General features: G+C 44.8%; 2 protein-coding genes across 2 annotated transcripts; both read left to right on the forward strand.

The window, feature by feature from the left end:
• LOC146353353 (olfactory receptor 10Z1-like) lies at window positions 1-357 on the forward strand. Its single transcript, XM_084829718.1, has one exon. It carries the CDS (start codon window positions 1-3, stop codon window positions 355-357), a length of 357 nt encoding a protein of 118 aa, XP_084685844.1.
• A 138-nt stretch (window positions 358-495) lies between these two features.
• On the forward strand, window positions 496-15,780 carry LOC146353354 (olfactory receptor 10Z1-like). The gene is made up of 5 exons (XM_084829719.1): window positions 496-576; window positions 1,487-1,512; window positions 9,360-9,487; window positions 14,188-14,247; window positions 14,828-15,780. The coding sequence occupies exons 1-5, from the start codon at window positions 496-498 to the stop codon at window positions 15,778-15,780; spliced, it is 1,248 nt and encodes a 415-aa protein (XP_084685845.1).
• Window positions 15,781-27,168: the final 11,388 nt, after the last annotated feature.

Genomic DNA, 27,168 nt, shown 5'->3' on the forward strand with positions numbered 1-27,168 from the left:
ATGGGCTATGACCGCTCAGTAGCTGTCCATGGCCCACTGCACTATGTGACACAAATGGGTGGAAGAACGTGCATCTGGTTGACAGCAGTTTGCACCTTAATTGGGTTCCTTGGTGCTAGTGGCATGACCACAGCTGTCTTCCACCTTCCCTTGTGTTCAGGCCATGACCATCTTCAGCATGTCTTCTGCAACATCCCTCCTCTCCTGGAACTGGGCTGTGCAGATACTGACCATAGCGAGGTGGCCTTGCTTCTCTTTAGTTTATTAGTCCTGGGCTTGCCTTTATTCCTAATGCTCCTCTCGTACATGTATATCCTGGAAGCTGTGCTGAAATTTTCAGCCCCTGCAGGGCACTAGAGAGCCTTCTCCACTTGTGGGGCTCATCTTACTGTGGTGGTCATCCACTTTGGCTGTGGTTCCTTCAGGGATCTCAGGACAAAATCCAGCTATAATCTGGAAAGGGACTGACTGATCTTGGTGAGCTATTCTGTTGTTATGCCGCTCTTCGACCAAGTGGTCTACAGCCTTCGGAACCAGGAGGTTCACTCTACCCTCAAGAAGACCCTTGGTTTCAAGGTTGCATCATAATACTCCCACAACCTTCCTATACATTTGCTGCTGGCATTGGGACCTCTGTTTCTATTGTTTATGTTTATTTACTTGAACACTAGATTATTTTTGTTGAGATTGTAACTGGGGGAGACCACCTTGGGTTCATTGGAAGGAGACTGATACTGATTTGTCTGTGGTTTTTTGCCTTCATTTTTATGGATCTCTGCTGGTTGTTCCACTCTCTTTATTTAGAAATTTATTTAGAAATTAGAATATGTATATATGGATGATTTCTCATACACACACACACACACACACACACACCAAGCAGCTCTTAAGAAGCATTGAATAAGAATGATAGTTTTGATTTATAAATTGCTTCAACAGCTAGGAGTTGCGCAGTATGAGCTTGTAATGCAAGACTTTAAAAACAGAAGTAAATAGTAAACCTTTCAAAACAGGATAGTATGGCCTGGATCCATGGCTGTCTAGGGCTTACCTAGGGAGTCATTGTATTGGATTTGGTTTCAGAAGAATGGTGAGGAGTCGGGTGTGAACTTACAGAGTCATATGCAGTGTCGAGTGGCATATGTATTCTTATTTGGTAGAGCAGCTGGCAACTGTTAAGTTAGAGTTGGTTCTCATAGCTCTATAGCGAATTCAGTTCTTTTTGCTCCTAAGAACAGCTTGTTAATGCAGAGTAGCTGTCTTGCACAGTCCGTACTTTCCTTATGATAAGAATGCTCCTTTCTTTGCTGTGAGAAACTGTCTTTCCTGCCAAGAAAGAAAGCCCCACCACCACCACCACCACCCCTTTCTCCTCGTTGGTGAAGGGAGGGAGGTGTGTGTGTGTTGTGGCAGTCTGAATCTAGGTGAGACGAGCCCTGTAAAATCCTGGGCAGCTTGGCCTGTTACCTGTTCTCCTCTGCCTGAGATGGGGAAGGTGCACCTCCTCCTCAGGTAAACAGCCCCACTGGGACAGTGCCCGTTGCATCCAGGCAACCAGTGCAACGCCAATTGAGGGGATTGTGATCTACCAGTTGAGGGGCGTGTGTAAGCTTTTCTTTGATTTTATTATCTGCATCCATTTTCTATCAATAAACTATATAATTCTTTCACACAAATAGGCATGAGTCACCTTGGTACCTTGGAATCTGTTTAGTGTGGGTCCTGGCTGGAACAGGCCCCAGGCTTAAGACAGTCATATACACAATTGCCAGAGGAAGGCTCTGCTATTCTCCTGCTTCCCAGTGTGCACCTTCCTTGATTCACTGACAGAAGGCAGAATCTAAACTCACGCTCACCCCTTCCCAGTCATTTCTCCACCCTTCAATACAAAAGTTAACAACACATTTATTCTGGTGTAAGCTTTCAAGACTTGTTGTTTTTGCTGCAGCAGACTAACACTGCTACCCCTCTGGAAAGAAAAAGTTTATGACCATCAACCAATAACCAGTTCTTTGATGATTAATAATTTCCCTTGTAATCAATCTATTAACTGAATACATTTAAATAAGTCCAAATGTACTCCACGTGTGCCACCTAACTCCCTGTCACACTAGCAGTGGGTCCCGCTAGCACAATGGAACGAGCTGAAGTACTGGATGCTGCCCGCTGAGCTAGACGGACCAATGGTTTGATGCCGTATGGGGCAGCTTCCTATGTTCCTAGGTACAGACACAGCTTTCGACATCTCTGTTCCTAGACTGAGCAAGCAGGTACTCTGCATGTGGTTCTCCTACCAGTTCTGACATGAAGTGCACATTCTACGCATGTAAAGTGGTACATGCATAGGGTCTCCCACTAGGGATGTCGGAGAAATCCCCAGCAGAACCAAATAAGTTCAGATTTTTATGAATCCGACCCATGGATTCCACAGTGGACCTGCTTCTCCCCTCTCGGGCGGATTCCATAGACTCGCAGCCCGTTTTTCTAACCCATTTTGCACAAATTTCATCATAGAAAAATATGCAACCCCCCCCCCTGCCAAAAATGTGCATTTCCCCCATAGGCTAAAGCATGAAAATGCACATTTTGAGGGAATTTCCACATTTTTCTTAATAATTCTGTATTGGTTTTTAGTTTTATATCATAAAAGAACAATACATTGAGAAATCAACAGGGACTGCTAGTCCGTGTCTTTGTACTGATTAAACATGAATAAACATTCCCAAACCCCAGACATCGTTGCATGAATTTTCGTTTCTTTTTCTTACAGTCCTTTTTCCCTACCAACCCTCCCACCCCCCACCCTCCCATAACCACTTGAGTGATCCTACCTCAGGACCAACTGAGGAAAAACAAACAAACAAACAAACAAAAAACCGACAGACAAAATAATATTCAAAGGAAAGCAAAAGGGGGAAATAATAAGAATGGTTAATCCAACAGTTCCACATATGGCTGCCAAATCAGGAGGCCTCTGTCCTCTTTCATCAGGAGTTTAAACAACATTAATTCGGGAATTTGCACATTTTGAGGGGAGAATGTGTGAATTTTTGCACGTGCATATTTGCACAAATTCAGAAACTAAAAAGAACTGATGATGGAAGGAAAGGCACCCAACAATCCACGAAACACAGAGGGAATGGATTTTACACAATCCGTGCATCCCTAACTTCCACATCAGGGTCAACATCAGTATTGTCAGGCCAATGCTGGGCCCTAGGTGGCCAAGTGTCCTACTTTACAGAGGATAGTCCTCTATTTTGGAGAGCTGTCAGAGGACAGTCCTCTATTTGAAGGCGTCCTCTATTTAATGGGCTGTCCAGTCCAAGTCTGGTTTAAAGTAAAAGAAACCTTCAAATAGAGGACTGTCCTGTGTCAAGTAGGACACTTTGCCACCCTATTATGTTAAAAGGAAACCTGAGCATAGCCAGTGGCCATGCTCCAGTACTTGCAGTTGTGTCACTGCCACTGTGGGTGGCAGCAAAATGTTGGGAATAAAGGTGCTAGATGGATCACAGAGAAATGCCAGAGAAAGGGGGCCAGGACATGAGAGAACAGTGCCCTACCAGAGGTAAGACCACATGCCATCCCCTGAGATCCCCCTCCAACCTAGGATCTTGGAGCTGGTCCTGTTCTACACAGTTGGGAACCCTAATCATACACCATTCCTGGCCTCTTGAAAAACCCAACAGACATACAAGTATTTGCATACCTGCACTCTTGTACAGCATATGCACACCTCTGCCTGTTGGTGTTTGGTGGCTGTATGTGTATGTGGGTTTACTTTTTCTCCTTCAGTGGTTTATCATCTATCTATCAATCCATCTAAATTATTTTTAGGCCACCTTAAAGGGTGGAAGGGTGGTCTGTGAGACAGGAAGAAGACAACTGGAGAAAAAATGACTGGGCTATTAAGGGAAAAATCTGTACATTCTCTATAGATTCCATACTAGATTAATGAGGTAGATTAAGCATGCTGACTCATTCACCCACTGTGCCCAATGATTAGTCCTTACAAATCCCCCCGCCACTGCATTTGCATTAACTGGCACATAGATTTTTAGAAAACACACCATTTGCCAGTAGGAAATGTCATTCTCCCCTGAGAATGTGATCCTAAGCATGGATAACTCTGAGGGGTAGGGAGCTGCCCCCAAATATTTCTCATTACCCAATTTACTCCCCTAGTTTTCATTCACTGTATGGCCCTATCACATGGGTTAAACTAGCTTTTCCCAAACTGGTGCCCTCCAGATGTCATTGACCATGTTGTCCGGGAATGATGGGAACTGTAGTCCAACACATCTGGAAGGCACCAGGTTGGGAAAACCTGGATTAAATCATTGCTTCCCTGATAATGGTCTTTGCTGCCTCTTCACTTCTCCAAACTTTTCTTATGAAGCCTAGATCACACCCAACATTGTCTTGCAGTTGTGCATTTCTGAAAGCTGGCAACGGTTAGGGTGTCACTTATGCATTGTCAAAAAAGAGGAAAAGCATCACCCAAAAAGAGGACAAAAGAGGATACCAAATTGCAGAACGTTTGCATATGCTAATGTATACGCATAGATGCAAATTTAGAATCATAATCATAATTTAAATAGAAAGACAATACTTCTTACCATAGTGAGGGAGACTGACCAGGCGACCTGTGTGCCTGCTCAGTCTGCTATCCAGGTGCTAACTCTTGATGTCTAACTTCAAAGTCCCTCCTGTCCTGTCATCCCTTCTTATGGCTCTTGGACTTTAAACTAGACTTGGACTGGACTGCCAGCAAAGAGAAGACAGCTTCAAGGAAAGGACTGACCTCTGTCAGCGCTTCAAATAGTGGACTGTCTTCAGTAAAGACACCCAGCCACCCTAGTAATGGCAGGTAAACTGTCCTTCAGGGATGCTTGTCCACGATTACTGATCTTCTCATTGCAGAAATCCTGATCAATTCCAAAGAATCCTGCCCATCCCTGGAACAAAACCATTGCTTTAGGGCCAAAGTATGTGATGCAGGAGCAACATGACTGAATCATGTTTTTGTTTTTATTTTTACTAGTTGGTTCCCTGTGAATACAGTTCATGGAGAAAAATCAAATCTAACAAGAGGTTTAACCAACTGTGTTTACTGAAACTTTCAAAATGTTACATCTTTTATCATTACAAAACTTCCCTAAACTTGGTGTAAACTTTGACTGCGTTATTTTTAACTGTAGGTGTCTCTTAATCCCTTCATGATTTGTTACAGGCCATATGTTACCTGCATATCATTGTACTTTGGCCTTTACCTGTGTTTATAATGGTGTACAGAGACTTTTAAATGTCATGTTGTTAGATTTAACTGCTAGATACTTCCTTACTGAACAATAACTAAACTTTGACTGGGTTACTTTTAACTGTTGTTGTTGTTCAGTCGTTCAGTCGTGTCCGACTCTTCGTGACCCCATGGACCATAGCACGCCAGGCCTTCCTGTCCTGCGCTCTCTCCCGGAGCGTGCTCAAGTTCATATTCATTGCATCGCTGATGCTATCTAGCCATCTCATCCTCTGCCGTCCCCTTCTCCTTTTGCCTTCAGTCTTTCCCAGCATCAGGGTCTTTTCCAGGGAGTTTTCTCTTCACATTAGGTGGCCAAAATATTGGAGCTTCAGCTTCATTATCTGTCCTTCCAATGAGCACTCAGGGTTGATTTCCTTTAGGATGGACTGATTTGACCTCCTTGCAGTCCAGGGGACTCGTAAGAGTCTTCTCCAGCACCACAGTTCGAAAGCATCAATTCTTCGGCGCTCAGCCTTCCTTATAGTCCAGCTCTCACAGCCATACATTACTACTGGGAAAACCATAGCTTTGATTAGACGGACCTTTGTCGGCAAGGTGATGTCTCTGCTTCTTACTATGCTGTCTAGGTTGGCCATAGCTTTCCTCCCAAGGAGCAAGCGTCTTTTAATTTCATGGCTACAGTCACCGTCTGCGGTGATCTTGGAGCCCAAGAAAGTAAAATCTGTCACTGCTTCCATTTCTTCCCCTTCTATATGCCAGGAAGTGATGGGGCCAGATGCCATGATCTTAGTTTTTTTAATGTTGAGTTTCAAACCAGCTTTTGCACTCTCCTCTTTCACCCTCAACAAGAGGCTCTTGAGATCCTCTTCGCTTTCTGCCATTAGGGTGGTATCGTCTGCATATCGGAGGTTGTTGATAATTCTCCCAGCAATCTTAATTCCGACCTCTGATTCATCCAACCCGGCATTTCTCATGATGTACTCTGCATATAAGTTAAATAAGCAGGGTGACAATATGCAGCCTTGTCGTACTCCTTTCCCAATTTTGAACCAATCGGTTGTTCCATGTCTGGTTCTGACTGTTGCTTCTTGACCCTCGTACAGGTTTCTCAGGAGACAGGTAAGGTGGTCTGGTACTCCCATCACTTTAAGAATTTGCCACAGTTTGTTGTGATCCACACAATCAAAGGCTTTAGCGTAGTCAATGAAGCAGAAATAGACGTTTTTCTGGAATTCTCTTGCTTTCTCCATGATGCAGCGAATGTTGGCGATTTGATCTCTAGTTCCTCTGCCTCTTCGAAACCCAGCTTGTACTTCCGGTAGTTCTCGGTTCGCATACTGCTGAAGCCTAGCTTGTAGGATTTTGAGCATCACCTTGCTGGCATGTGAAATGAGCACAATTGTACAGTAGTTTGAACACTCTTTGGCGTTGCCCTTCTTTGGAATTGGAATGTAAACTGACCTTTTCCAGTCTCGTGGCCACTGTTGAGTGTTCCAGATTTGTTGGCATATTGAATGCAGCACTTTAACAGCATCATCTTTTAGGATTTTAAATAGCTCGGCTGGAATACTGTCATCTCCGCTAGCTTTGTTGTTACTAGTGCTTCCTAAGGCCCACTTGACTTCACTCTCTAGGATGTCTGGCTCAAGTTCAGTGATCGCACTATCATGGCTATCAGGGACATTCAGATCTTTCCTGTATAGTTCTTCTGTGTATTCTTGCCACCTCTTCTTAATCTCAATTGCTTCTGTTAGGTCCCTGCCCTCTTTGTCCTTTATCATGCCCGTCTTTGCACAAAACGTTCCCTTGAGATCTCCAATTTTCTTGAAGAGATCTCTAGTCTTTCCCATTCTGTTGTTTTCCTCGATTTCTTTGCATTGTTCATTTAAGAAGGCCTTCTTGTCTCTCCTTGCTATTCTCTGGAACTCTGCATTCAGTTGGGTATATCTTCCCCTTTCTCCCTTGCTTTTCGCTTCCCTTCTTTCGTGAGCTACTTGTAAAGCCTCATCAGACAGCCACTTGGCTTTCTTGCATTTGTTTTTCTTTGGGATGGATTTCGTTGCTGCCTCCTGAACAATGTTACGGACCTCCGTCCATAGTTCCTCAGGCACTCTGTCTATCAGGTCTAATCCCTGAAATCTATTCCTCACCTCCACTGTATATTCATCAGGGATATGATTGAGGTCATACCTGAACGGTTTAGTGGTTTCCCCGACGTTCTTCAATTTAAGCCGAAATTTTGCAAGAAGCAGCTCATGATCTGAGCCACAGTCAGCTCCAGGTCTTGTTTTTACTGACTGTATGGAGCTTCTCCATCTTTGGCTGCAAAGGACATAATCAATCTGATTTCGATATTGACCATCTGGTGATGTCCATGTGTAGAGTCGCCTCTTGTGCTGTTGGAAAAGAGTGTTTGCTATGATCAGCATGTTCTCTTGGCAAAACTCTATTAGCCTTTGTCCTGCTTCATTTTGTACACCAAGGCCATGCCTGCCTGTTATCCCGGTGATTTCTTGACTTCCTACTTTAGCATTCCAATCCCCTATGATGAAGAGGACCTCTTTTTTTGGTGTTAGTTCTAGAAGGTGTTGTAGGTCTTCATAGAACCGATCAACCTCAGCTTCTTCGGCCTCAGTGGTTGGGGCATAGACTTGAATTACTGTGATGTTGAATGGTTTGCCTTGGATTCGTACTGAGATCATTCTATCATTTTTAACATTGTACCCCAGTACTGCTTATCCCACCCTTTTGTTGACTATGAGTGCTACTCCATTTCTTCTAAGGGATTCTTGCCCACAATAGTAGATATGATGGTCACCTGAATTAAATTCGCCCATGCCTGTCCATTTGAGTTCGCTGATTCCCAAGATGTCGATGTTCAATCTTGCCATCTCATGTTTGACCACCTCCAGCTTACCTTGATTCATTGATCTGACATTCCAGGTTCCTAAACAATATTGTTCTTTACAGCATCGGACTTTCTTTTCACCACCAGACACATCCACAGCTGAGTGTCCTTTCGGCTTTGGCCCAGCCGCTTCACTCTTTCTGGCGCTACTTGGAAATACCCTCTGCTCTTCCCCAGTAGCATATTGGACACCTTCCGACCTGAGGGGCTCATCTTCCGGCGTCATCTCTTTTAGCCTTGTGATACGTTCCATGGGGTTTTCTTGGCAAGAATACTGGAGTGGGTTGCCATTTCCTTCTCCAGTGGACCACATTTTGTCAGAACTCTCTGCCATGACCTGTCCGTCTTGGGTGGCCCTGCACGGCATAGCTTATGGCTTCACTGAGTTACGCAAGCCCCTTCGCCACAACAAGGCAGTGATCCACGAAGGGGACTTTTAACTGTAGGTGTCTCTTAATCCCTTCATAATTTGTTTATAGGCCATATGTTACTGGCATATCATTGTACTTTGGCCTGCACCGGTGTTTATAACAGTGTACAGATACTTTTGTGTGTGTTCATATGTTTTTTTTGTTCATGTGTTTATAAAGGTGTACAGATACTTTTTTTGTGTTCATATGTCATTTTGCTCCAATTTGCAATTAATTATGTTTGTTTGATTATACTTTACATTTTTGATGTTAAAGATAAAGCTTTATAGTACATTGTTGTAGAAGATAGCCTAATCCTTTAAAAATGCGTTATGGACATAAATAAACTCCCAATTCTAAATTACAGTGAAAACCATTGTTATTTATGGAATCTGTGTGTCAAGAGCTTTCCAATGAAGTGTGTTTCATGAGAATTGGTCAACGGGAAGGCAGTCAAAAAAGATGACCAACTAACTCCCGACTTTGAATTATATATACAAGTTCAGTCTCCTTCCTTCATTTCCAACCTCTGCATGGACAAACATCTAATTATGAGCTTTTATTCAGAGACCACCCCACTTGAAATAGCTTCCCCAATCCACAAGAAGAGAAGCGAAGATCAACCAAAACTGGATTCCAGTATATTCTGGCTTGTCCGGTGCCAGATCCCAAGGGAAATCTGATTCCGCAGCTAACTAGCACCTTCCCCAACAGACTTGAGAAGCACTTTAAATAAACCTCATGGTTATTTCTCATCTTATTTTTCCTGTTTCAGCAAACAAAGTCAGGCGCTGGCCAGAATAAAGGCCTCAATGGCCTATGTCTACATCTCCTTTCGAGAGCTGTATTCTCAGAGTCATGGAGACTTCCGGGGAAGAGCAGTTTTCTCCAAAACCAAACCAGGTATGTAAGGTAACAAGACTGCCAGTCAATACGCATTCACTGGTGATTCTTGGAGACTGAATTTATGGGCATGTTTTGTTTTTAATGTTCTATTTTTATTAGATTTGTTTTTGGTTCAGATACAAAATAGTAAGATCTTTTTTAACAAGAGGCAATATGAAAATTATTTCTGAAAGAAAAAGCTACAGCTATCAAGTAATAACAATTTTCACATTGTACACAGCATCATCACCATCAAGCTTTTTTAAAACCCACCATTTCATTTTCTTAAGAGGTATTCAGGTGACCCAGAAAAAAATGGTACTTGGCAATAGGGCCCAGTACTACATAGAGAAATAACATCTGCACAGCAGTACATTACTTGATCTTAGAAGAACAGAGTTGGGACAGAATTTCATTTAACAAGGAATATGAATTGAAGGTGCCTTTTCAAGCAAAACATCTGAGCAATTTCAAGGGAATCTAAGGATGCAATTCTATGCATTTTTAGACAGAAAAAAGTCCTACAACTCCCAGCATGCCCCAGCTCCCATGCTGGGAGTTGTAGGACTTTTCTCTGTCTAAACATGCATAATATTGCACCCTTAAGGGTGCAATCCTATTAAGATAGGCAGTCGCCTCCAAACTCGGAGGCGACCACCCATCCAATAGAGGGCAGGAGAAGCATGGAGGGGATCGTTCCCTCCGTGCTTCTCCTGCCCTGCATTTTTGGCTAGACAGCCGACTGCAGCTGTCTAGCAGCAGGGCCGGGAGGGCAGAGTGGGGGAGGAGGCTGCTGTACGACACATTGGATGTGTCGTACAGGCTTTTCTGCCCTCCCCGGCCCAGAACACCCTCCAGGAATACCCCCTTTTGGCCGCTCCGTGCTCCTCTTGCGAGCGCTGCGAACAGGGCTGTTCCACACTGCCTCGGAGGAAGTGCAGAAGTGAGGGGAGGTCAGTTCTCTGGGAACTGACCTCAGAGTGCAGGCTCCAAGGTTGGTTCCCAGAAAACCAGATATCCTATGGCCGTCTAGCTGCTGACTAGCGGCCATAGGATTGCTCCCTAAAAGACTTTTTCTTTAAGACTAGTAAAAATTCCTTAGGGACATTTCGCCTGTCCCCATCAGCCACTAATTGAAACTAACCTGGTTTTATAGTTGGAGGAGGAAGCAGTTTCTTTACAATAATTTGTGATAGCAACACTCAAGTAAAAATAAAAGAAATAGGGTAAGAAATGAAAGCACATGTTGGATTTCTGTCTATACAGCTACTAAAGGGAGAACTTTCCTAGAAAATATGATGTGAGTACTACTTTAACCCCTATCAGATAGTTCCTCACCTGCTCCACATTCATCCAAGAAGATATACTACTTTGACACAGGCTTCTCTAACCTAGTGCCTCCAGATGTGTCAGACTGCAACTCCCATCATTCCCAGGCAGCATGGCCATTAGTTGGGAATGATAGGAGTTGTAGACCAACACATCTGCAGGGCACCAGGTGGGGGAGGGCTGCATCGAAGTATTGAGAACAGGGATGCAGTGGGATTCAATCTGTGTGAATTCCAGTATGAAGTAACCTGATCTGCACCTTCTGGACTAATGTGCAGATTGGAACATTGTTGTATGTTGCATTTCTCAAGTCACTGTGTGTTGAATGGCTTTAAAAGGGGGTTAGACAAATGCATGGAAGAGAAGGCTATCAATGGCTACTAGTCCTGATGGCTGTATGCTACCTCCAGCATCAGAGGCAGTATGCCTATATTCACAAGTTGCTGGGGAACATGGGCGGGAGGGTGCTGTCGCACTCATGCCCTGCTTGTGGGTTTCCCATGGGAAGCTGGTTGGCCAGTGCATGAACAGAATGCTGACCTAGATGGATCCTTGGCCTGATCCAGCAGGGCTCTGTTTATGTCCTCATGTTCTCACGTCTCTGAATTTCGCAGTTCGCAGCTCAAAAATGTGTTTAAAACTGTGAATTTAGCATAAAACATGTCTAGAGATGCGTTCCTTGAGAGAAAATGCATTAAGGAATGCAAAATCCATTCAAAAATACGCATTCCACACAAATTGCTGAGCAGGTTTTTTTTTTTTTAACCCACAGATTAATGCAGAAACAGGACAGAACGGAACGAACGCATGCAAAGGTGACACAAACAAAAAATGGACTGACCCTAATGGAGTCAGGAGATAACAAAACAGGCAGAATGTTGGGGAAAGGGGATGTGGAACAAGGAGAATTCTTAGCCCCAGATCTAAGGCCTTTGAGCAAGAGCAGCACATCAGCAAGCAGCACCATGAAATCTGAGACTGGGGACAACAAGATTTCATCATCCCTAACGCTAACCCTAACCCTAACCCTAACCCATGCTGAACAATGATTTTAAGAGATGGTCCCAGTAATTTAAATGAGATAGAATACAGAAAGGTTTTGATGCTAAGGCAGGACTTCCCATGGAATCTTTTGGCTGATGAAGAGGGAAGAAGAGCTAGCAACATGATCCCTCAGGCTGCGGGATCCACATGTTCCGCCTTACGGTAGGGATGGGTGAATCAGTCTATTTCTGGTCCAAGCTGACACATGTTCACCCATAAATCAGGCCCGTCCCATTTTTGCATTCACCTGTGATATTTCTTTCCTCCACATGAAATTTCACATTTAAATATTATATTCTTTGTTATTAACATTTCTCTATTGCCTTACTTACTAAAAAGCCATCAAGGCAGCACACAGCAATTTAAAACAAGACATCCTTAAAACAATAAAAAAATAACAACATTAAAAACAGTCACACGTGTAACATTAAAACAACGACACAATTTAAAAGGTGGAACTGAAGAGATGTGTCTTCACACCCTTTGTAAAAGTCAAGAGAGTGTGGGAGTAGTATTTAAATACACATTAGAAGCATATTTTATATCAGTGTGCTAACGCCTTTTCTCACAATATATGCATTTTTAAATGTATCTTGATCTATTTTCTGGGCCAAGAACTATTTTGAAACATCTGGGAAGTGTGACAGCCAGTGGGATAATTACGTTCCCATCTGCACTTTAGTCTGGGCGGTGTGGACCAGGTCACATTGGACTTCGCAGAGATCAAACTCCTCAGGCCTCCCTATCTTACAGACCCTCAGCAAACTCAGCCTTCTCTTTCTGTCTCTTGTACTTGCCTCTGTTCTTAATAATAATCTTCCCATTCCCAGATCCCAAGACAAAGTTGGAAGCATTTTAAATCCAAAAAGCACACCTTGTAAGGTGCCTTGTTAATGGCTGATCGGAGTCAGGAAATGTTTTCCCCACAATAATGTTTTCCTCCCCACTTCTGCTGACACATTAGGAACTGCCATGAACACAGCTGGGAGGCTGGATGGCCTGGCGTTGTAGTACACACACCCCATTGTTTTCCTTGGCTTTCTCCGCTGCTTGTAGTGCTTCCTTTTCACAGGTGAGTTGACCGGCTTGCTGTCATCCCAGCACATAGCAAGCTCCAGTGCACTACTTCAAATTTCGCCAGATCCAACTTCAAAATGGTTAGATTAGCAAATTTATCATGGCTGGGGCTCTTAATTTCTGAACTGAACATGGAGGCGCTCTTCCCCTTTATACCCAAAATGATTTACTTAATTTAGGCTGCACTTATATACACATTTAATTTGGGAGTAAGTCCCACTGAACTCAGTTGGGCTGACCTGAGCAGATATGTATAGAAGTGCACTGTTGAAAAATAAGAAATCGGCAGTAGTATACAGACAATTAACACACAAGGGGGAGGTCATGTACAGTGGAACGAGGTGGTGGAATGCTGAATAGCAGAATGGCCAACATCACCCCTGACTGCAAGAGGGGATGTCATTTTTAATACTTCTCATGTACCAAGGATCCTACAAGCAGAAAACAAACACATCAGAGAGGAAGGTTCTTGCTTAGCCCTCATCCTGCTATACTAGCTTTCTACTAGCAGCAATGTTTGTTTTGGAGGGACCCACATCTGCCATTCCGTCCTGTGTTTCTGTATGAATTACTGATCTCAGAACTCATGCAGAAATACAACAGGCAGACTCCTTGAAGAGCTGGTAATTCTACTGTACCTCTGAAGCAGGAGTCATCCAATGGTGCAATTGCACAGGATGTGCCTGAATTACCCACTGTCAGCAGAAGGTGGTTTGACGGGACCTGCCTCTCAGATCCCTTTGTAACTCAAGCAACACTTTAGTCAGTGCATGTTGTATCTTCATTTCAAGCCAAAGTATTGCAACAAGCATAAGAATAAAAGAAGAGCCCTGCTGGATCAGACCGAGGGTCCATCTAGTCCAGCATTTTGTTCACACAGTGGCCAACTGGCTGACCATGGGAAACCCACAAGCAGGACATGAGTGCAATAGCACCTTCCCGCCCATGTTCCCCAGCAAATGGTGTACATAGGAATACTAGCTCTAATACTGGAGGCAGCACACAGCCATCAGGACTAGTAGGCATTGATAGCCTTCTCCTCCAGGAATTTGTCTAACCCCCTTTTAAAGCCATCCAAATTGGCAGCCATCGCTATGTCTTGTGGAAGTGAATTCCATAGTTTAACTATGCACTGTGTGGGGAAGTCCTTCCCTTTATCTGTCCTGAATCTCCCAGCTCCATGGGATGACACCATTCAGTTCTAGTATTATGAGAGAGCATTTGTAGCATCATGCATGAAAGCACTCTCATCCTTATGTCTCTCACAGGCATGGAAGTGATGAACGGTGGGCGCAAAACTGGCTTTGGAGGTTCTGGGTATATGGAGGGTAAGACCCACAGAACTAGGAACGCAGAGCAGGGAGGGATTGGGTGACTGGAACTATGGGCTTTGGCCTCCACCCCTTCAGAAACAGTTCTGTCGGTCAGAACCACGCTCTGAGGACTGAAAGAACCAGGAGTCACAGCTTTGTTACTCTTCTCAGTAGTTTCACCTCCCCTTTTGGAATAGCACCAAGAAGTCAAGATTCCCATGTTCCCCTGTTATATGGGGGTAGGTTTATGCAAACACACACACACAAGCTAAAAATAAGCCAGGAACAGGACACTGGCAATCTTCTCCTTGGGCTTTCCAAGACATCAGTACCCAGTGCTGGTGTTGACCTGACTAGGGGAGCGTTGTGTGTGAATCCAATCCCCAGTCATGAAACACTGTGTAGTGGTGCAAGGGTCAACAGATAAGGAGCTGGGACTGTCTAGAATGGCAGTAACCACTGAAGACAACATTTCTCAAGGACCAGGGGCTGGACAACAGTTATCTCCCAAACTGGTTGCTTTCCTGTTCCTACAATTCCAGGTCCCTGGAGAGAGCCTTGCCATTAATCACAAATCTCCACCCTAATTTTACAGCCAATGATGCTAAGGACAACCAAACAAGGCCATCTGAGTTCCTGCTGATTGGCCTGTCTGACATGCCGGAGCTGTGTTTCATCATACTGGCCGTCTTCCTCTTCCTTTACCTCCTCACCTTGTCTGGAAACTGTCTGTTGGGCTTGGCAGTGTGGAAGGATAGCCATCTTCAGACACCAACGTACATTTTCCTGTGTACTTTGGCCCTCTCAGAGACCTTCATAAGCTTAGCTGTGGTGCCCAAGGCATTAATGGGTTTGGCTTCCCCTGATGGCATCTCTTCCATCTCCTTCCCTGGCTGTGTGACTCAGATGTTTTTTGCGTCTTCTATGGCTTCCACAAATTGCTTCCTCTTGGCAGCCATGGGCTATGACCGCTCAGTGGCAATCTGTGACCTACTGCGCTATGTGACAAGAATGGGTAGAAGAACGTGCATCAGGTTGATAGCAGTTTGCACCTTAAGTGGGTTCTGCATTGGTGCTGGCATGACCACAGCTGTCTTCCACCTTCCATTCTGTCCAGGCCATAACCGACTCCAGCATTTCTTCTGTGACATCCCACCTCTCCTGGAACTGGCCTGTGCAGATACTCACCACAGCGAGGTGGCCTTGCTTCTCCTCGGTCTGTTTGTTCTAGGCCTCCCGTTATTCCTGCTCCTGCTCTCATACATGTATATTCTGAAAGCTGTGCTGAGGGTTTCAACCCCTGGGGGGCACCGGAGAGCCCTCTCCACATGTGGGGCTCATCTTACTGTGGTGGTCGTCCACTTTGGCTGTGCTTCCTTCATATATCTTAGACCAAAGTCAAGCTATAACCCAGACAGGGACCGACTGGTCTCTGTGAGCTATTGTGTGGTAACTCCACTCCTCAATCCAATGGTCTATAGCCTTCGGAACCGGGAGGTTCATACTGCCCTCAAGAAGACCCTTCACCTCAAGGTTGCAGCGACATAACAGTCCCTGAATCTTACTAGATATATCTTTTGTGACAATGGGTTATATTTTTCTGTTCTTGTTCTTTGCTTGAACTCAGTGTGTGTGTGTGTGTGTGTGTGTGTGTGTGTGAGAGAGAGAGAGAGAGAGAGAGAGAGAGAGAGAGAGAGAGAGAGAGAGACTGTACCTGTATTTATGTCCATAAAATTCCTTTCTATGCCAGCTTTTGGATACAATGATAAGCCGTGTTGTCAGATTTGCTTAGAGTGATATTTGTCTCTCCTCAAACAAGCCAGAGTCATAAGCCAACAACAAACCATGGCTTATTACTCTGGCTCATATGGGGAACACTGGCTTAACGTGACATCTGAACCAGACTTATGCAACTATGTTCTGTACCTGGGCAAATGCCTCCTCTGGTTTTCCATCTACCAGGCCCTTGTATCTTGAGATCTTTGGATATAAAATGGCTTTGTGAACCCTCTCAGATAATGGCTGGAAAAACAGGGCTTTCTCATAGTGGCATGTCTTTCCGGAACTGTCTGCTCAGGGATGCCTACCTGGTCAGTTCCCTCCTGGCCTTCAGAAGACCAGCAAAGAGCTTTCCACTCAGTAGCACCTCATTGTGTTTTTATGCATTTTGTTGATTTACCCCGGTTGCATTATTGACTTTATTTGGACAGCATAACTTATATATTGTGATATTATTGTAAGGGGGGGTAAATATTATATTTACATGGGGAAGAGGGTTGTATGTATTATTGGATTTACAGAAGAGTATGACCTAGATGGATCAATACACCCAGGGGCTGCCTTCCCCAACCTCGTGCCCCCCAGATGTTCTGAACTACAGTTCCTAACATTCCTGACTACTGGCCATGCTGGCTGTGGCTGATGGGAGTTAAAGTCCAAAACATCTGGAGGGCACCAATTGGGGAAGCTGCTTTAGGGCTGTCCTAGAGAGGGCATGTATGCAATTGATGGAGGAGGTTTTTCTGAACTACTGATGCTTCCCATTGTGCACTTGGACTTACTGACCTGGTTGAGACAACATGGCAGCCCACCATGGCTTAATTTAGTGATAGGAGCTGTTGTTTTGTGCTAGACACCTGTGGCCATCATTTTTGCACAGTGCCTGCAGACCCCTGGCTTGCTGTGGCTTGTCGTATTGTGAGAACCCAAGTGGCAGGAGTTGTTTGAGGCTTAGACAACCCTCAAATAACCCATAGCTTGTTTTGGGGTTATTGGAGCATTGTCTAACCCTCCAACACCCCCCGCTGCCTGGGTTCACATGACATGACAAACCACAGCAGGCACCCAGAACAACGCAATAGCCCCCATGGGTAAATTAAGCCACAGTGGGCTGTCATGGTGTGCGAACAGGCCCACTGACAGAAAGCAGGCCTCAAGCCTACATTCACCCCTCTTCAGCTGCTCTGGTCTACATATGCAGCAGAAACAGGCTGTAGAATGCTGAGTGATGGAATGGACTGTACCACTTCAGACTCCAGGGGGTGAAGGATCACGTTTATGAATGCTCCTCTATGTAAAAAACAAAAAAAACAGACCTTGCTGTTAGTAGAAAGCTAGTATAGCAGAATGAGGGCTAAGCAAGAACCTTCCTCTCTGATGTGTTCATTTTCTACTTGTGGGATCCTTGGTAAATGAGAAGCATTAAAAATGACATCCCCTCTTGCAGTCTGAGATTATGTTGGCCATTCTGCTATTCAGCATTCCACCACCTCATTGCGCTGTACATGACTTCCCCCTTGTGTGTTAATTGTCTGTATACTACTGCTGATTAATGCTAGCATCAGCCTATAGGATTACTAACCAATAAAAAAAACCACATTGGTCAATTAATCATCTACCTTATAAATAATCAACTGATTACATTTAAATATGTTTACATATTTCCAAAAGCTCCCCAGGTCACTTAGTTTAGATGCTGAAAGACGTGTGCAATAACTTACAATTTGATAACTTTCCTTCTAACTCATGGTAAGAAAGAAAGTCCTATAAGACTTTGAGGTTCTCTACACCAGGCTTTTATCCCGCAGCTTTACAGGGGTTTCTGCTTCCTTATGCTTTGTGGGATCAAGCTCGGCTTCTTTTCACGTGCTCCCCTTGCATTTTTTCAGGACTTTCCTTTGTCTGCAAGTTCTATATGTTTCATTAAACAGCCATTAGAGTGCACTGTGGTATAGCACAATTGCACACTTTACATGCAGCAATGTTGTGCGACCCAGATGTAATACCACATTTTCCCTGTAAAGGGAAAAGCCACGATATTGGTCACAAAGGACAGAAGAGGCCCTGGAGGTTGACGACGTTGTGTAAAGGACCCGCAAACTTCTGTGAGTGACCAATCATGAGCACACAATAAAAGCCTTGTGTAGAGAAGCCCTTTAAGTCCTATACCTTATAAGAGCAACATGCAAGAACCAAACTGGCTGGTAGGTCCTAGCGGGAGCTACATGTATCTTCTGGGGAACATGGGGAGGAGGGTGGTGTTGTGCTCATGCTTTGCTTGTGGGTTCCTCATCGACAGCTGGTTGGCCACTGTGTGAATAGAATGCTGGACTAGATGGACCCTTGGTCCAGCAGGGCTCTTCTTATGTTCTTATGTGTCAGTGTTTGAATCTAATTCTAGACCTTCCCAGTCAGAGTCCTGGATGTCTCTTGCTTGAGCTGCAAGGTCTTCAGTTTTCTACAGCAAGCAGTCCAGCAGAAAGTACTGCTCTGTTAACCAGGCAGTATTTATAACAGTCACTATGAACCAGAGGTGTCATACTGCCTGCCAATCACAGGGTGGATGTTACACATACCCCTTTTTCTTTTGGATTTTTTTTTTTTCCTGAAGAGGACCCTGAGGTTGGAGTACTTGAAGTCCATGGTAGCCCACTAGGCAAGTCCCAGCTTCAAACTCAAGCTTTAGTGGGGCAGGGAACCTGCGGCCCTCCAGATTTTGCTACTTGCATCATCTTTGACTATTGGCCATGCTGGCTGGAACTGATGGGAGTTGTTGTCCAGCAACATCTGGAGGGCTACCAGTTCCCCACCCCAACTTTACTTGAATAATCTACTGATCAAGAGATCGAGGCTGGAATCCTAAATGGATTTACATGGGAGCAAGTCCCATTAAACTCCCAGGGATGTATAGCTCAATAAGCATGCTGAGAATTGTGCTGTAAATACAGCTCCAGTTAAGACTTTTGGGTTTCCAAGGCTTTATAAAATGCTGTTGTTTTTGATTTGTTGTTGTGCTTCCCTGGTTTTGTGCTATATGTCTTAGGACTGTATTATCCTTAGAGGCAAGCCAAAGGAGCATCACAGCGGAATTTGGTGCAACATGAAATGTCCCTCATCCCCCAAACACCATGCCCCCCCCATACTTTTTCATAATTCTCCTGAGATTGTTTTCAGCCACAATTCTCCATTTTGTGTCAAGTGCTAAAATGCCTCCCTAACTTTTGGTAGTGCCTCAGTTTAACTGCACAGAAGCTGGGCCAGTATGCTCATCTTTCCTAAGCATGGATGGCTACTAGGAGGAGCGCTTTTTCTGCTGTGGCACCCCGGCTCTGGAATGAGCTCCCTAGTGAGGTTCGCCTGGCGCCTACATTGTACTCCTTTCGGCGCCAGGTGAAGACCTTTTTATTTTCCCAGGCATTTTAGCTTTCTAAATTTTTATCTTTGCTGTTTTAAATCTGTATTTTAAACTCCTGTACTGCTGCTAGGTTTTATTGTGGTTGTATTGTTATATTGTGGTTTTAATGTTCTATATATTTTAAATTGTTTTATTGTGTGTTGTTTGGTTTTAGTTTTTGTGAACCGCCCAGAGAGCTTCGGCTATTGGGTGGTATAGAAATAAATAAATAAAATAAATAAAATGGATGAATCTCAATTTCAGTTTCTCCCAGTTTCCCATTTTTCCAGGCTTAAGTCCCAAACTTTGATAATTGTGTCTTAAAGTCTGCATGAAAAATCATACACATTTTTGTGTGCATTTCTCGCAATACACGCATCTCTGCATGCAAATTTGCTTAATAAACAGATTTTTCAGACATTTTGAACATTATTTTTGATAACACACACGTGTTTTGTGCACTTTCCCCTAATGTACACGTTTTCTATGCATTTTATGAGTGGAGAACTCCATCACAAAATTCAGAGAAATGTGAATTTCGAAAGACAACTGAATTTTGGTTCTCATGTTGATTGGAAAGTGTAAAATTAGGTACCACAAGGGCTTTCTTCCCATGGGGAGGTGTCCCCACATTGCCAAAGCAACACGGGGGAGATAATTCCTTCTCTCTGCTCCACAAAATGGGCAAACCAGCCAAATTTGTAGCCCCTCCCCCCAACTAGCAATGAACCATGGGGGGCTCTTCACAACCTGTGAATGAGGCTGCAACATTATGGAGATCCTTCTGATTTAGTCTTCTGTTATGATTTTGTTGACCTTTACTATATACCGGACCAGACTTTTATTTAAACACTTGCCTGGTAGCCCTAGGCAAGAAGAAACTGCATGCAGGCGAGAGAGAAGGCTGTCAGAGTAGGCGTGGAATGCTCCATACCTCGTCTGTGCCACATACAGAAAACAATTGGACTGTCGGAGGAGGGAAGCCCTCTCCTCTGAGCCCAGCATAATAATGTATCAGGCTGCTGCAGGAAGAATACATCTCTCTGTCCCTCCTCAGCCAGCCACCTGTAGGCTGGTAAAAACATGTTCAGGCTAGTAACTTTTCTTGGGCTTATTTACAAGGCTGCATTGGGCATTTCTGATAAAAAGGCAGTTAATAAAGTTTAGAAATAAATATCTATTACTTGTGCATTTATATTTATCCCAAGGTTGTTGTTTCCAAGTCTCTAAGATTCATTCCCATATCTCTTCATGAAATCAGTCAATCAATTGATTGATTGACCCAGTCAACAGACCTCACAATAAGGTTTATCAGTCAACATATCAGAGTAAAGTTCAAATACATCAGTCAACACTGAGGAATAAATTACACGAAGCCATTCATTCAAGTTAGGGTTGCCAACTGACCAGACGATACAGCCTGGCCTGCTCTTGTGCCTTTAACACCAGCTTGATCTGCAGAAATCAGCAAGTAAACTTTTTCATGGCACAGAGATAAACATTATCACTTGCCAATAGCTGCAGAGCAAGCCTGTATTAAAGGCCAAAGCCAGCTATAATGTTTCCCCATAGCTCTGCTTGCAATGAACTCTGCCAAACAACATGACTTTGCTCATCTGAAGATGTGTTTATATCACCCAGTTCTTTTCCAGGGAGAGGAGTGAGAAGCCACCTTTCTTGTCCCTCTCCCTTCCAGAATCTTCTGCTGCTGCTCTTTGAGGGTTGTTCTCATCCATGAAGAGCAGTAGAAGAATTACGCATGCGTATGTACTCGGACCTGCCATATGAAGAAGCTGGATAGGATACAGCTGCCTGGTCTCAGGAGTGGACTGAAAGTATCAGGTTCTTCTTAGGGTCTCCAGGAGAAAGAGAAACATCTCAGGATGAAGGCGTGGAATCATGCAGATGGGCTATTTTCTGCTTGGGCTGAGAACTTCTGCTCTTCACTCTTCATCCAGGCTCCATCCTGAGGCACCACGGGCCAAATCTGGCCTGCCTGGGGTTCCAAGCTGGCCCTCTGGGGTTCCCCAGATGGCCCCACCCCCTTTTCCTGGCCCCACCCCTTTCCCCCAACCACCAGTCATTTGGTGGTTTTCCAGCTTTTGCCTTTGGCCCCGCCCACCACTGGAATGTGGGCCCAGAGAGCTTCTCCGAAGTAGAATTCAGCCCTCAGGCTGAGGTTCCACACCCCTGCCCTAGTCTATGATAGGACTGCTGCACCCAAGAGGAAAATCATGCCCATTGTGGCTTCTACTGTCACTGCAACACTGGGATCTGGCAAGCTACAGGGGGCTTAAGTCTTGACCTGAACCTATGCAAATTTACCCAATTCAGGGCCATATTTGGCATGAGAGAAACCTAGCCTCATTTTCCTGATGTCCACAAACATAACACCATGCCTCATAAAGCAGCACTAGTGGTGAGGAAAGGTGTAATAATTAATTCCCTTGCTACCCTCTGGAGATGCTGACTCTGCTGGAATCCCTACAGTGTTCGTCTCATAAACCTTAAAGAGAGGCAGAAACCTCCATCCACCAGACCGAAAAACCCTCAGCAGAAAATCCAGCTCTTCGTTGCTGCTACAGCTGGGAAAACAAGGTCTTATTTTTATCCACCCAATCCGCTCTGTTCCACGCAATCTCCTTATGCTTTTAAAAAATATATATATACACGTGTTGAGCACGCTCCGGGAGAGAGCGCAGGACAGGAAGGCCTGGTGTGCTATGGTCCATGGGGTCACGAAGAGTCGGACACGACTGAACGACTGAACAACAAATATACACGTGTATTTCCACTGGCATCTCTCTCTCCCCCCTCCATCTCTGTTTTGCTAGACACAGAGCATCGGTCCAGCTTTCTAGACTCCTAACTCACTAGTAATAATATGCCCATCATATTTGGATAGACAAGGGAACAGTGGACATCAGAGCTCCACATTTGCATTCACAACCATCCCAGTTTCTATACTTCCTATGGGTTGCCGCTTAATCTCCTTAGAGATATGGATATTGGCCCTGATCTTTTGCAGTAGGGTCCACTCCCCTGCACATCTCTCCGATATGATCCGAGCTGCACATCTCTCCAATATGATCAGCTCCAATATGATCCTCACATTTGGATTAAGTAAACTATTTCCTTAGGTTGGACAAAAAGCAGTTGGTTACCATCTACTTCTGCAGTAAGTGCTGGGTAGCCCAGTCACGTAGGGTGGAGGGGCTGTGCTCTACAACAAGTGGGGGTATTAATGGAGGCCTAGAGCAGCCTTCCCCTTCATGGATCACTGCCTTGTTGTGGCGAAGGGGCTTGCATAACTCAGTGAAGCCATAAGCTATGCCGTGCAGGGTCACCCACGACAGACAGGTCATGGCAGAGAGTTCTGACAAAATGCGGTCCACTGGAGAAGGAAATGGCAACCCACTCCAGTATTCTTGCCAAGGAAACCCCATGGAACATATCACAAGGCTAAAAGATATGACACTGGAAGATGAGACCCTCAGGTCGGAAGGTGTCCAGTATACTACTGGGGAAGAGCAGAGGGTATTTCCAAGTAGCGCCAGAAAGAGTGAAGCGGCTGGGCCAAAGCCAAAAGGACACTCAGCTGTGGATGTGTCAGGTGGTGAAAAGAAAGTCCGATGCTGTAAAGAACAATATTGTTTAGGAACCTGGAATGTAAGATCAATGAATCAAGGTAAGCTGGAGGTGGTCAAACATGAGATAGCAAGATTGAACATTGACATCTTGGGAATCAGCGAACTAAAATGGACAAGCATGGGCAAATTTAATTCAGGTGACCATTATATCTACAGTCAGGGCCAGAAATATTGGAACAAGGATAACTGTTTTGGCAGTTGGCCTCTGTACACCACCACATTGAAGTTGAAAGGAAACACACCAGATGGGAGCGAAGTCAGGACTTTCAGCTGTAATTCAAGGGGTTTCACAAAAGTGGAGCACTAACCATTCAGGAAGGACAGCCAGTGGCATACACACACACCCATAGTTGGTGGCTCATAAGTAATGGAACAAACCAACATCATTTCAAACTTAAGGATCGCCTTTAATACCTGGATGAAAATCCTTTGCAGTCAATGACTACCTGAAGTCTGGAACTCACGGACATAACCAGATGCAGAGTTCACTCCCTCGAGATGCTTTGCCAGGCCTTTACTGCAGCTGCCTTCAGCTGCTGCTTGTTTGTGGGTCTTTCTGCCTTCAGTCTTGTCTTCAGTAAGTGAAAAGCATGTTCTCTTGGGTTGAGATCAGGTGGCTGACTTGGCCATTGAAGAACATCCCACTTCTTTGCCTTGAGAAACTCTTGGGTAGCTTTTGCTGTATGTTTTGGGTCAGTATCCATCTGCAATATGAAGCGGTATCCTATCAGTTTGGCAGCATTCGGCTGAATCGGAGCAGAAAGTATCGCCCTATACACTTCAGAATTCATCCTGCTGCTTTTATCAGCAGTCAGGTCATCAATAAACACCAGTGACCCAGTTCCATTGGCAGCCACACATGCCCATGCCATAACACTGCCTCCACCATGTTTGTCAGATGATGTGGTATGCTTGGATCATGAGCTGTTCCTTTCCTTCTCCATACTTTTCTCCTCCCATCATTCTGATACAAGTTAATCTTGGTTTCATCAGTACAAAGAATTTTATTCCAGAACTGGGCAGGCTTTTTTAGGGGTTTGCTGGCAAAGGCTAATCTGGCCTGTCTGTTCTTGAGCATTACCAGTGGTTTGCACCTTGTTGTGAAGCCTCTGTATTTACATTCATAAAGCCACCTCTTGACTGCAGATGTTGACAATGACATGCCTACCTCCTCAAGAGCATTCTTGACCTGGCTAGATGTTGTGAAAGAGTTCCTCTTCACCATGAGCAGAATTCTGCAGTCATCCACTTTAGTTGTCTTCAGTGGTCTTCCAGGTCTTTTGCTGTTGCTGAGTTTGCCAGTTAATTCCTTCTTTTTCAGGATGTTCCAAACTGTTGTGTTGTCCACTCCCACTGTTTTTGCTATCTCTCTGATGGGTTTATGTTGTTTTCTCAGCCTAATGACAGCCTCCTTCACTCGCATGGACACTTCTTTGGACCTCATGTTGGGAGTTCCAGTGAACAGCTACCAAATGCAAATGTAACACTCAGAACCACCTCCAGGCCTTTCATCTGCTTGATTGGTCATGGGGTACCCAGGAAACAGGCCACACCTGGCCATGCAGCTGCTTGTCAGCCATTCATTCCATTACTTATGAGCCACCAACGATGGGTGTGTGTGTATGCCACTGGCTGTCCTTCCTGAATGGTTAGTGCCCCACTTTTGTCAAACCCCTTGAATTACAGCTGCAAGTCCTGACTTTGCTCCCATCTGGGTGTGTTTCCTTTCAATTTCTTTTATCAGCTTAGGCTGGTATACCAACTACGCCCTTATCTGGACAAAGATAGCCTAGCTACAGTCTTCCATGCTCTGATAACTTCTCGTCTGGATTACTGCAATGCGTTATACGTGGGGCTGCCTTTGAAAACAGTCCGGAAACTTCAGCTGGTCCAAAATAGGGCAGCAAGATTGTTAACAGGGAATGGCCTGCGAGCTCATATTACGCCAGTACTTTTCCAGCTGCACTGGCTGCCAGTCCATTTCCGGGCCCGATTCAAAGTGCTGGTGTTAACATTCAAAGCCCTTAACGCAGAGCTTTCCAAACTTTTCGTGTTGGTGACACACTTCTTAGACATGCATCATTTCATGACACAGTAACTCAGTTTTACTGGCAAACTGGAGGTTAAACTAACCCGTTATAAGAGATACGGACACATACATAAATTGTAATAACGAAATGTATGGGGATACAACATATCTCATGAAAACCTTTCATTTATATTTTTAAAAATATATGATTTGTAAGATAATAACATACATTGTTGTCATTTATGAGTAACAGTATGTAAATATGTGCAAGAATTTTAAAAAGTTGAATAACACCAATAACTACTTACCATTTCCAGGTCCAGGTAGGAGCTCAGCTGCAAAAACACATGAAGTAGAGAAGCAAAAGTCCAACAAAAATGATGTAAATATATATGTCTCACTACAAGGCTATACTGCTGTAAATATTTGCAATGCCTATGTCCAGAGTCCAGTTCCAGCACTCTCCGGTGGTACACTGCCAGTGGGTGGTTAATCCACAATTACAGCAGAGTAAAAATAAAAATAAATGGCAGAAATCAACTGAGCTCCGTTCCGACTGGCCAAGATGGCGGACGGCCCGCTTAGCGCAGCCCCAGGTGGCGTTTCCACCTGTGTGTTACTTTGGCCTGGCCGCGCGGCAGTGCGGTGCAGATGTCCGCGAAGGGCACGCCCAAAACCATGTAGGGCTGGTGGCCGCTGCCACTTCTCCACGCCGGTGTCGGCCGAGCTCTGCTCCCAGGGCAGTGCCTCCCTTCCCCTCTCTTCGCCCCATGCCTCTCCCTTTCTGGGGAGCTCAGGCTCAAAGCTCCTCGCCTGCCCGGCGCAGCCCTCCCTGCTCTGGGGGCGTCCAGAGGGCCGTTGTTCTCCCCCACTGCCCTGCAGCCGCACCGAGGAAGTGGGGAAGCCTCTCGCCCGAGCTGATTGCAAATTGCTCGACTAATTGATCTGCTAACTTCGAATTCTCCACACTCCTCGTGCAGCCAGCGTTACCACACTCCTCGCCTTACCGCTCCAACACCGCCAATCACGTGTGTCATGCATCAAGATGCCACGTGATCCTAAAGCAGCTAATGTTAAAGCACCTAAGCCTTAGCAGCTAAGCTGCTTTAACATTAGCTGCTTTAGGACATTCCGGGGGAGGGACCAAGCAAAGCAAACGTGAGTAAGGGAACTCCGCGGTGCCCTTCCGCACAATTTCCACACGACACACCTACACACTGCCAGTGACACACTAATGTGTCGCGACACACACTTTGGAAAGCTCTGCCTTAATGGCTTGGGGCCAGGTTATCTGAAGGATCGCCTCCTCCCATATGTGCCTGCCCGGACCTTAAGATCATCGTCAGCAGCCCTCCACCGTGAGCCCCTGCCAAAGGAAGTGAGGCGGGTGGCTACTAGGAGGAGGGCTTTTTCTGCTGTAGCACCCTGGCTCTGGAATGAGCTTCCTAGCGAGGTTCACCTGGCACCTACATTGTATTCCTTTCGGCGCCAGGGGAAGACCTTTTTATTCTCCCAGGCATTTTAGCATTTTAGCTTTCTGAACTTTTAGCTTTGCTGTTTTAAATCTGTGTTTTAAACTTCTGCACTGCTGCTAGGTTTTATTGCGGTTGCATTGTTATATTGTGGCTTTAATGTTCTATATATTTTAAATTGTTTTATTGTGTGCTGTTTGGTTTTAATTTTTGTAAACCGCCCAGAGAGCTTCGGCTATTGGGTGGTATGGAAATGAAATAATAAATAAACAAACAAACAAATGTCAATGTGGTGGTGTACAGAGGCCAACTGCCAAAACAGTTATCTTTGTTCCAATATTTCTGGCCCTGACTATACTACTGTGGGCAAGAATCTCTTAGAAGAAATGGAGTAGCACTCATAGTCGACAAAAGGGTGGGAAAAGCAGTACTGGGGTTCAATCTCAAAAACAATAGAATGATCTCAGTACAAATCCAAGGCAAACCATTCAACATCACAGTAATTCAAGTCTATGCCCCAACCACTGAGGCCGAAGAAGCTGAGGTTGATTGGTTCTATGAAGACCTACAACACCTTCTAGAACTAACACCAAAAAAAGATGTCCTCCTCAT

The sequence above is a fragment of the Heloderma suspectum genome, chromosome 2, assembly GCF_057233095.1.
Source record: "Heloderma suspectum isolate Gila_16-S chromosome 2, 16-S_ref, whole genome shotgun sequence".
NCBI classification, from domain to species: Eukaryota; Metazoa; Chordata; class Lepidosauria; order Squamata; family Helodermatidae; genus Heloderma; species Heloderma suspectum.

Excerpts from the sequence above, each read along its gene's own strand:
- LOC146353353 (XM_084829718.1), top strand. The coding sequence starts at position 1 with ATGGGCTATGACCGCTCAGTAGCTGTCCATGGCCCACTGCACTATGTG.
- LOC146353354 (XM_084829719.1), top strand. The coding sequence starts at position 496 with ATGCCGCTCTTCGACCAAGTGGTCTACAGCCTTCGGAACCAGGAGGTT. Across the intron at positions 577-1,486 it reads AGAAGACCCTTGGTTTCAAG|ATGGGGAAGGTGCACCTCCT; the intron begins GTTGCATCATAA and ends CCTCTGCCTGAG. Across the intron at positions 14,248-14,827 it reads AGGTTCTGGGTATATGGAGG|CCAATGATGCTAAGGACAAC; the intron begins GTAAGACCCACA and ends CTAATTTTACAG.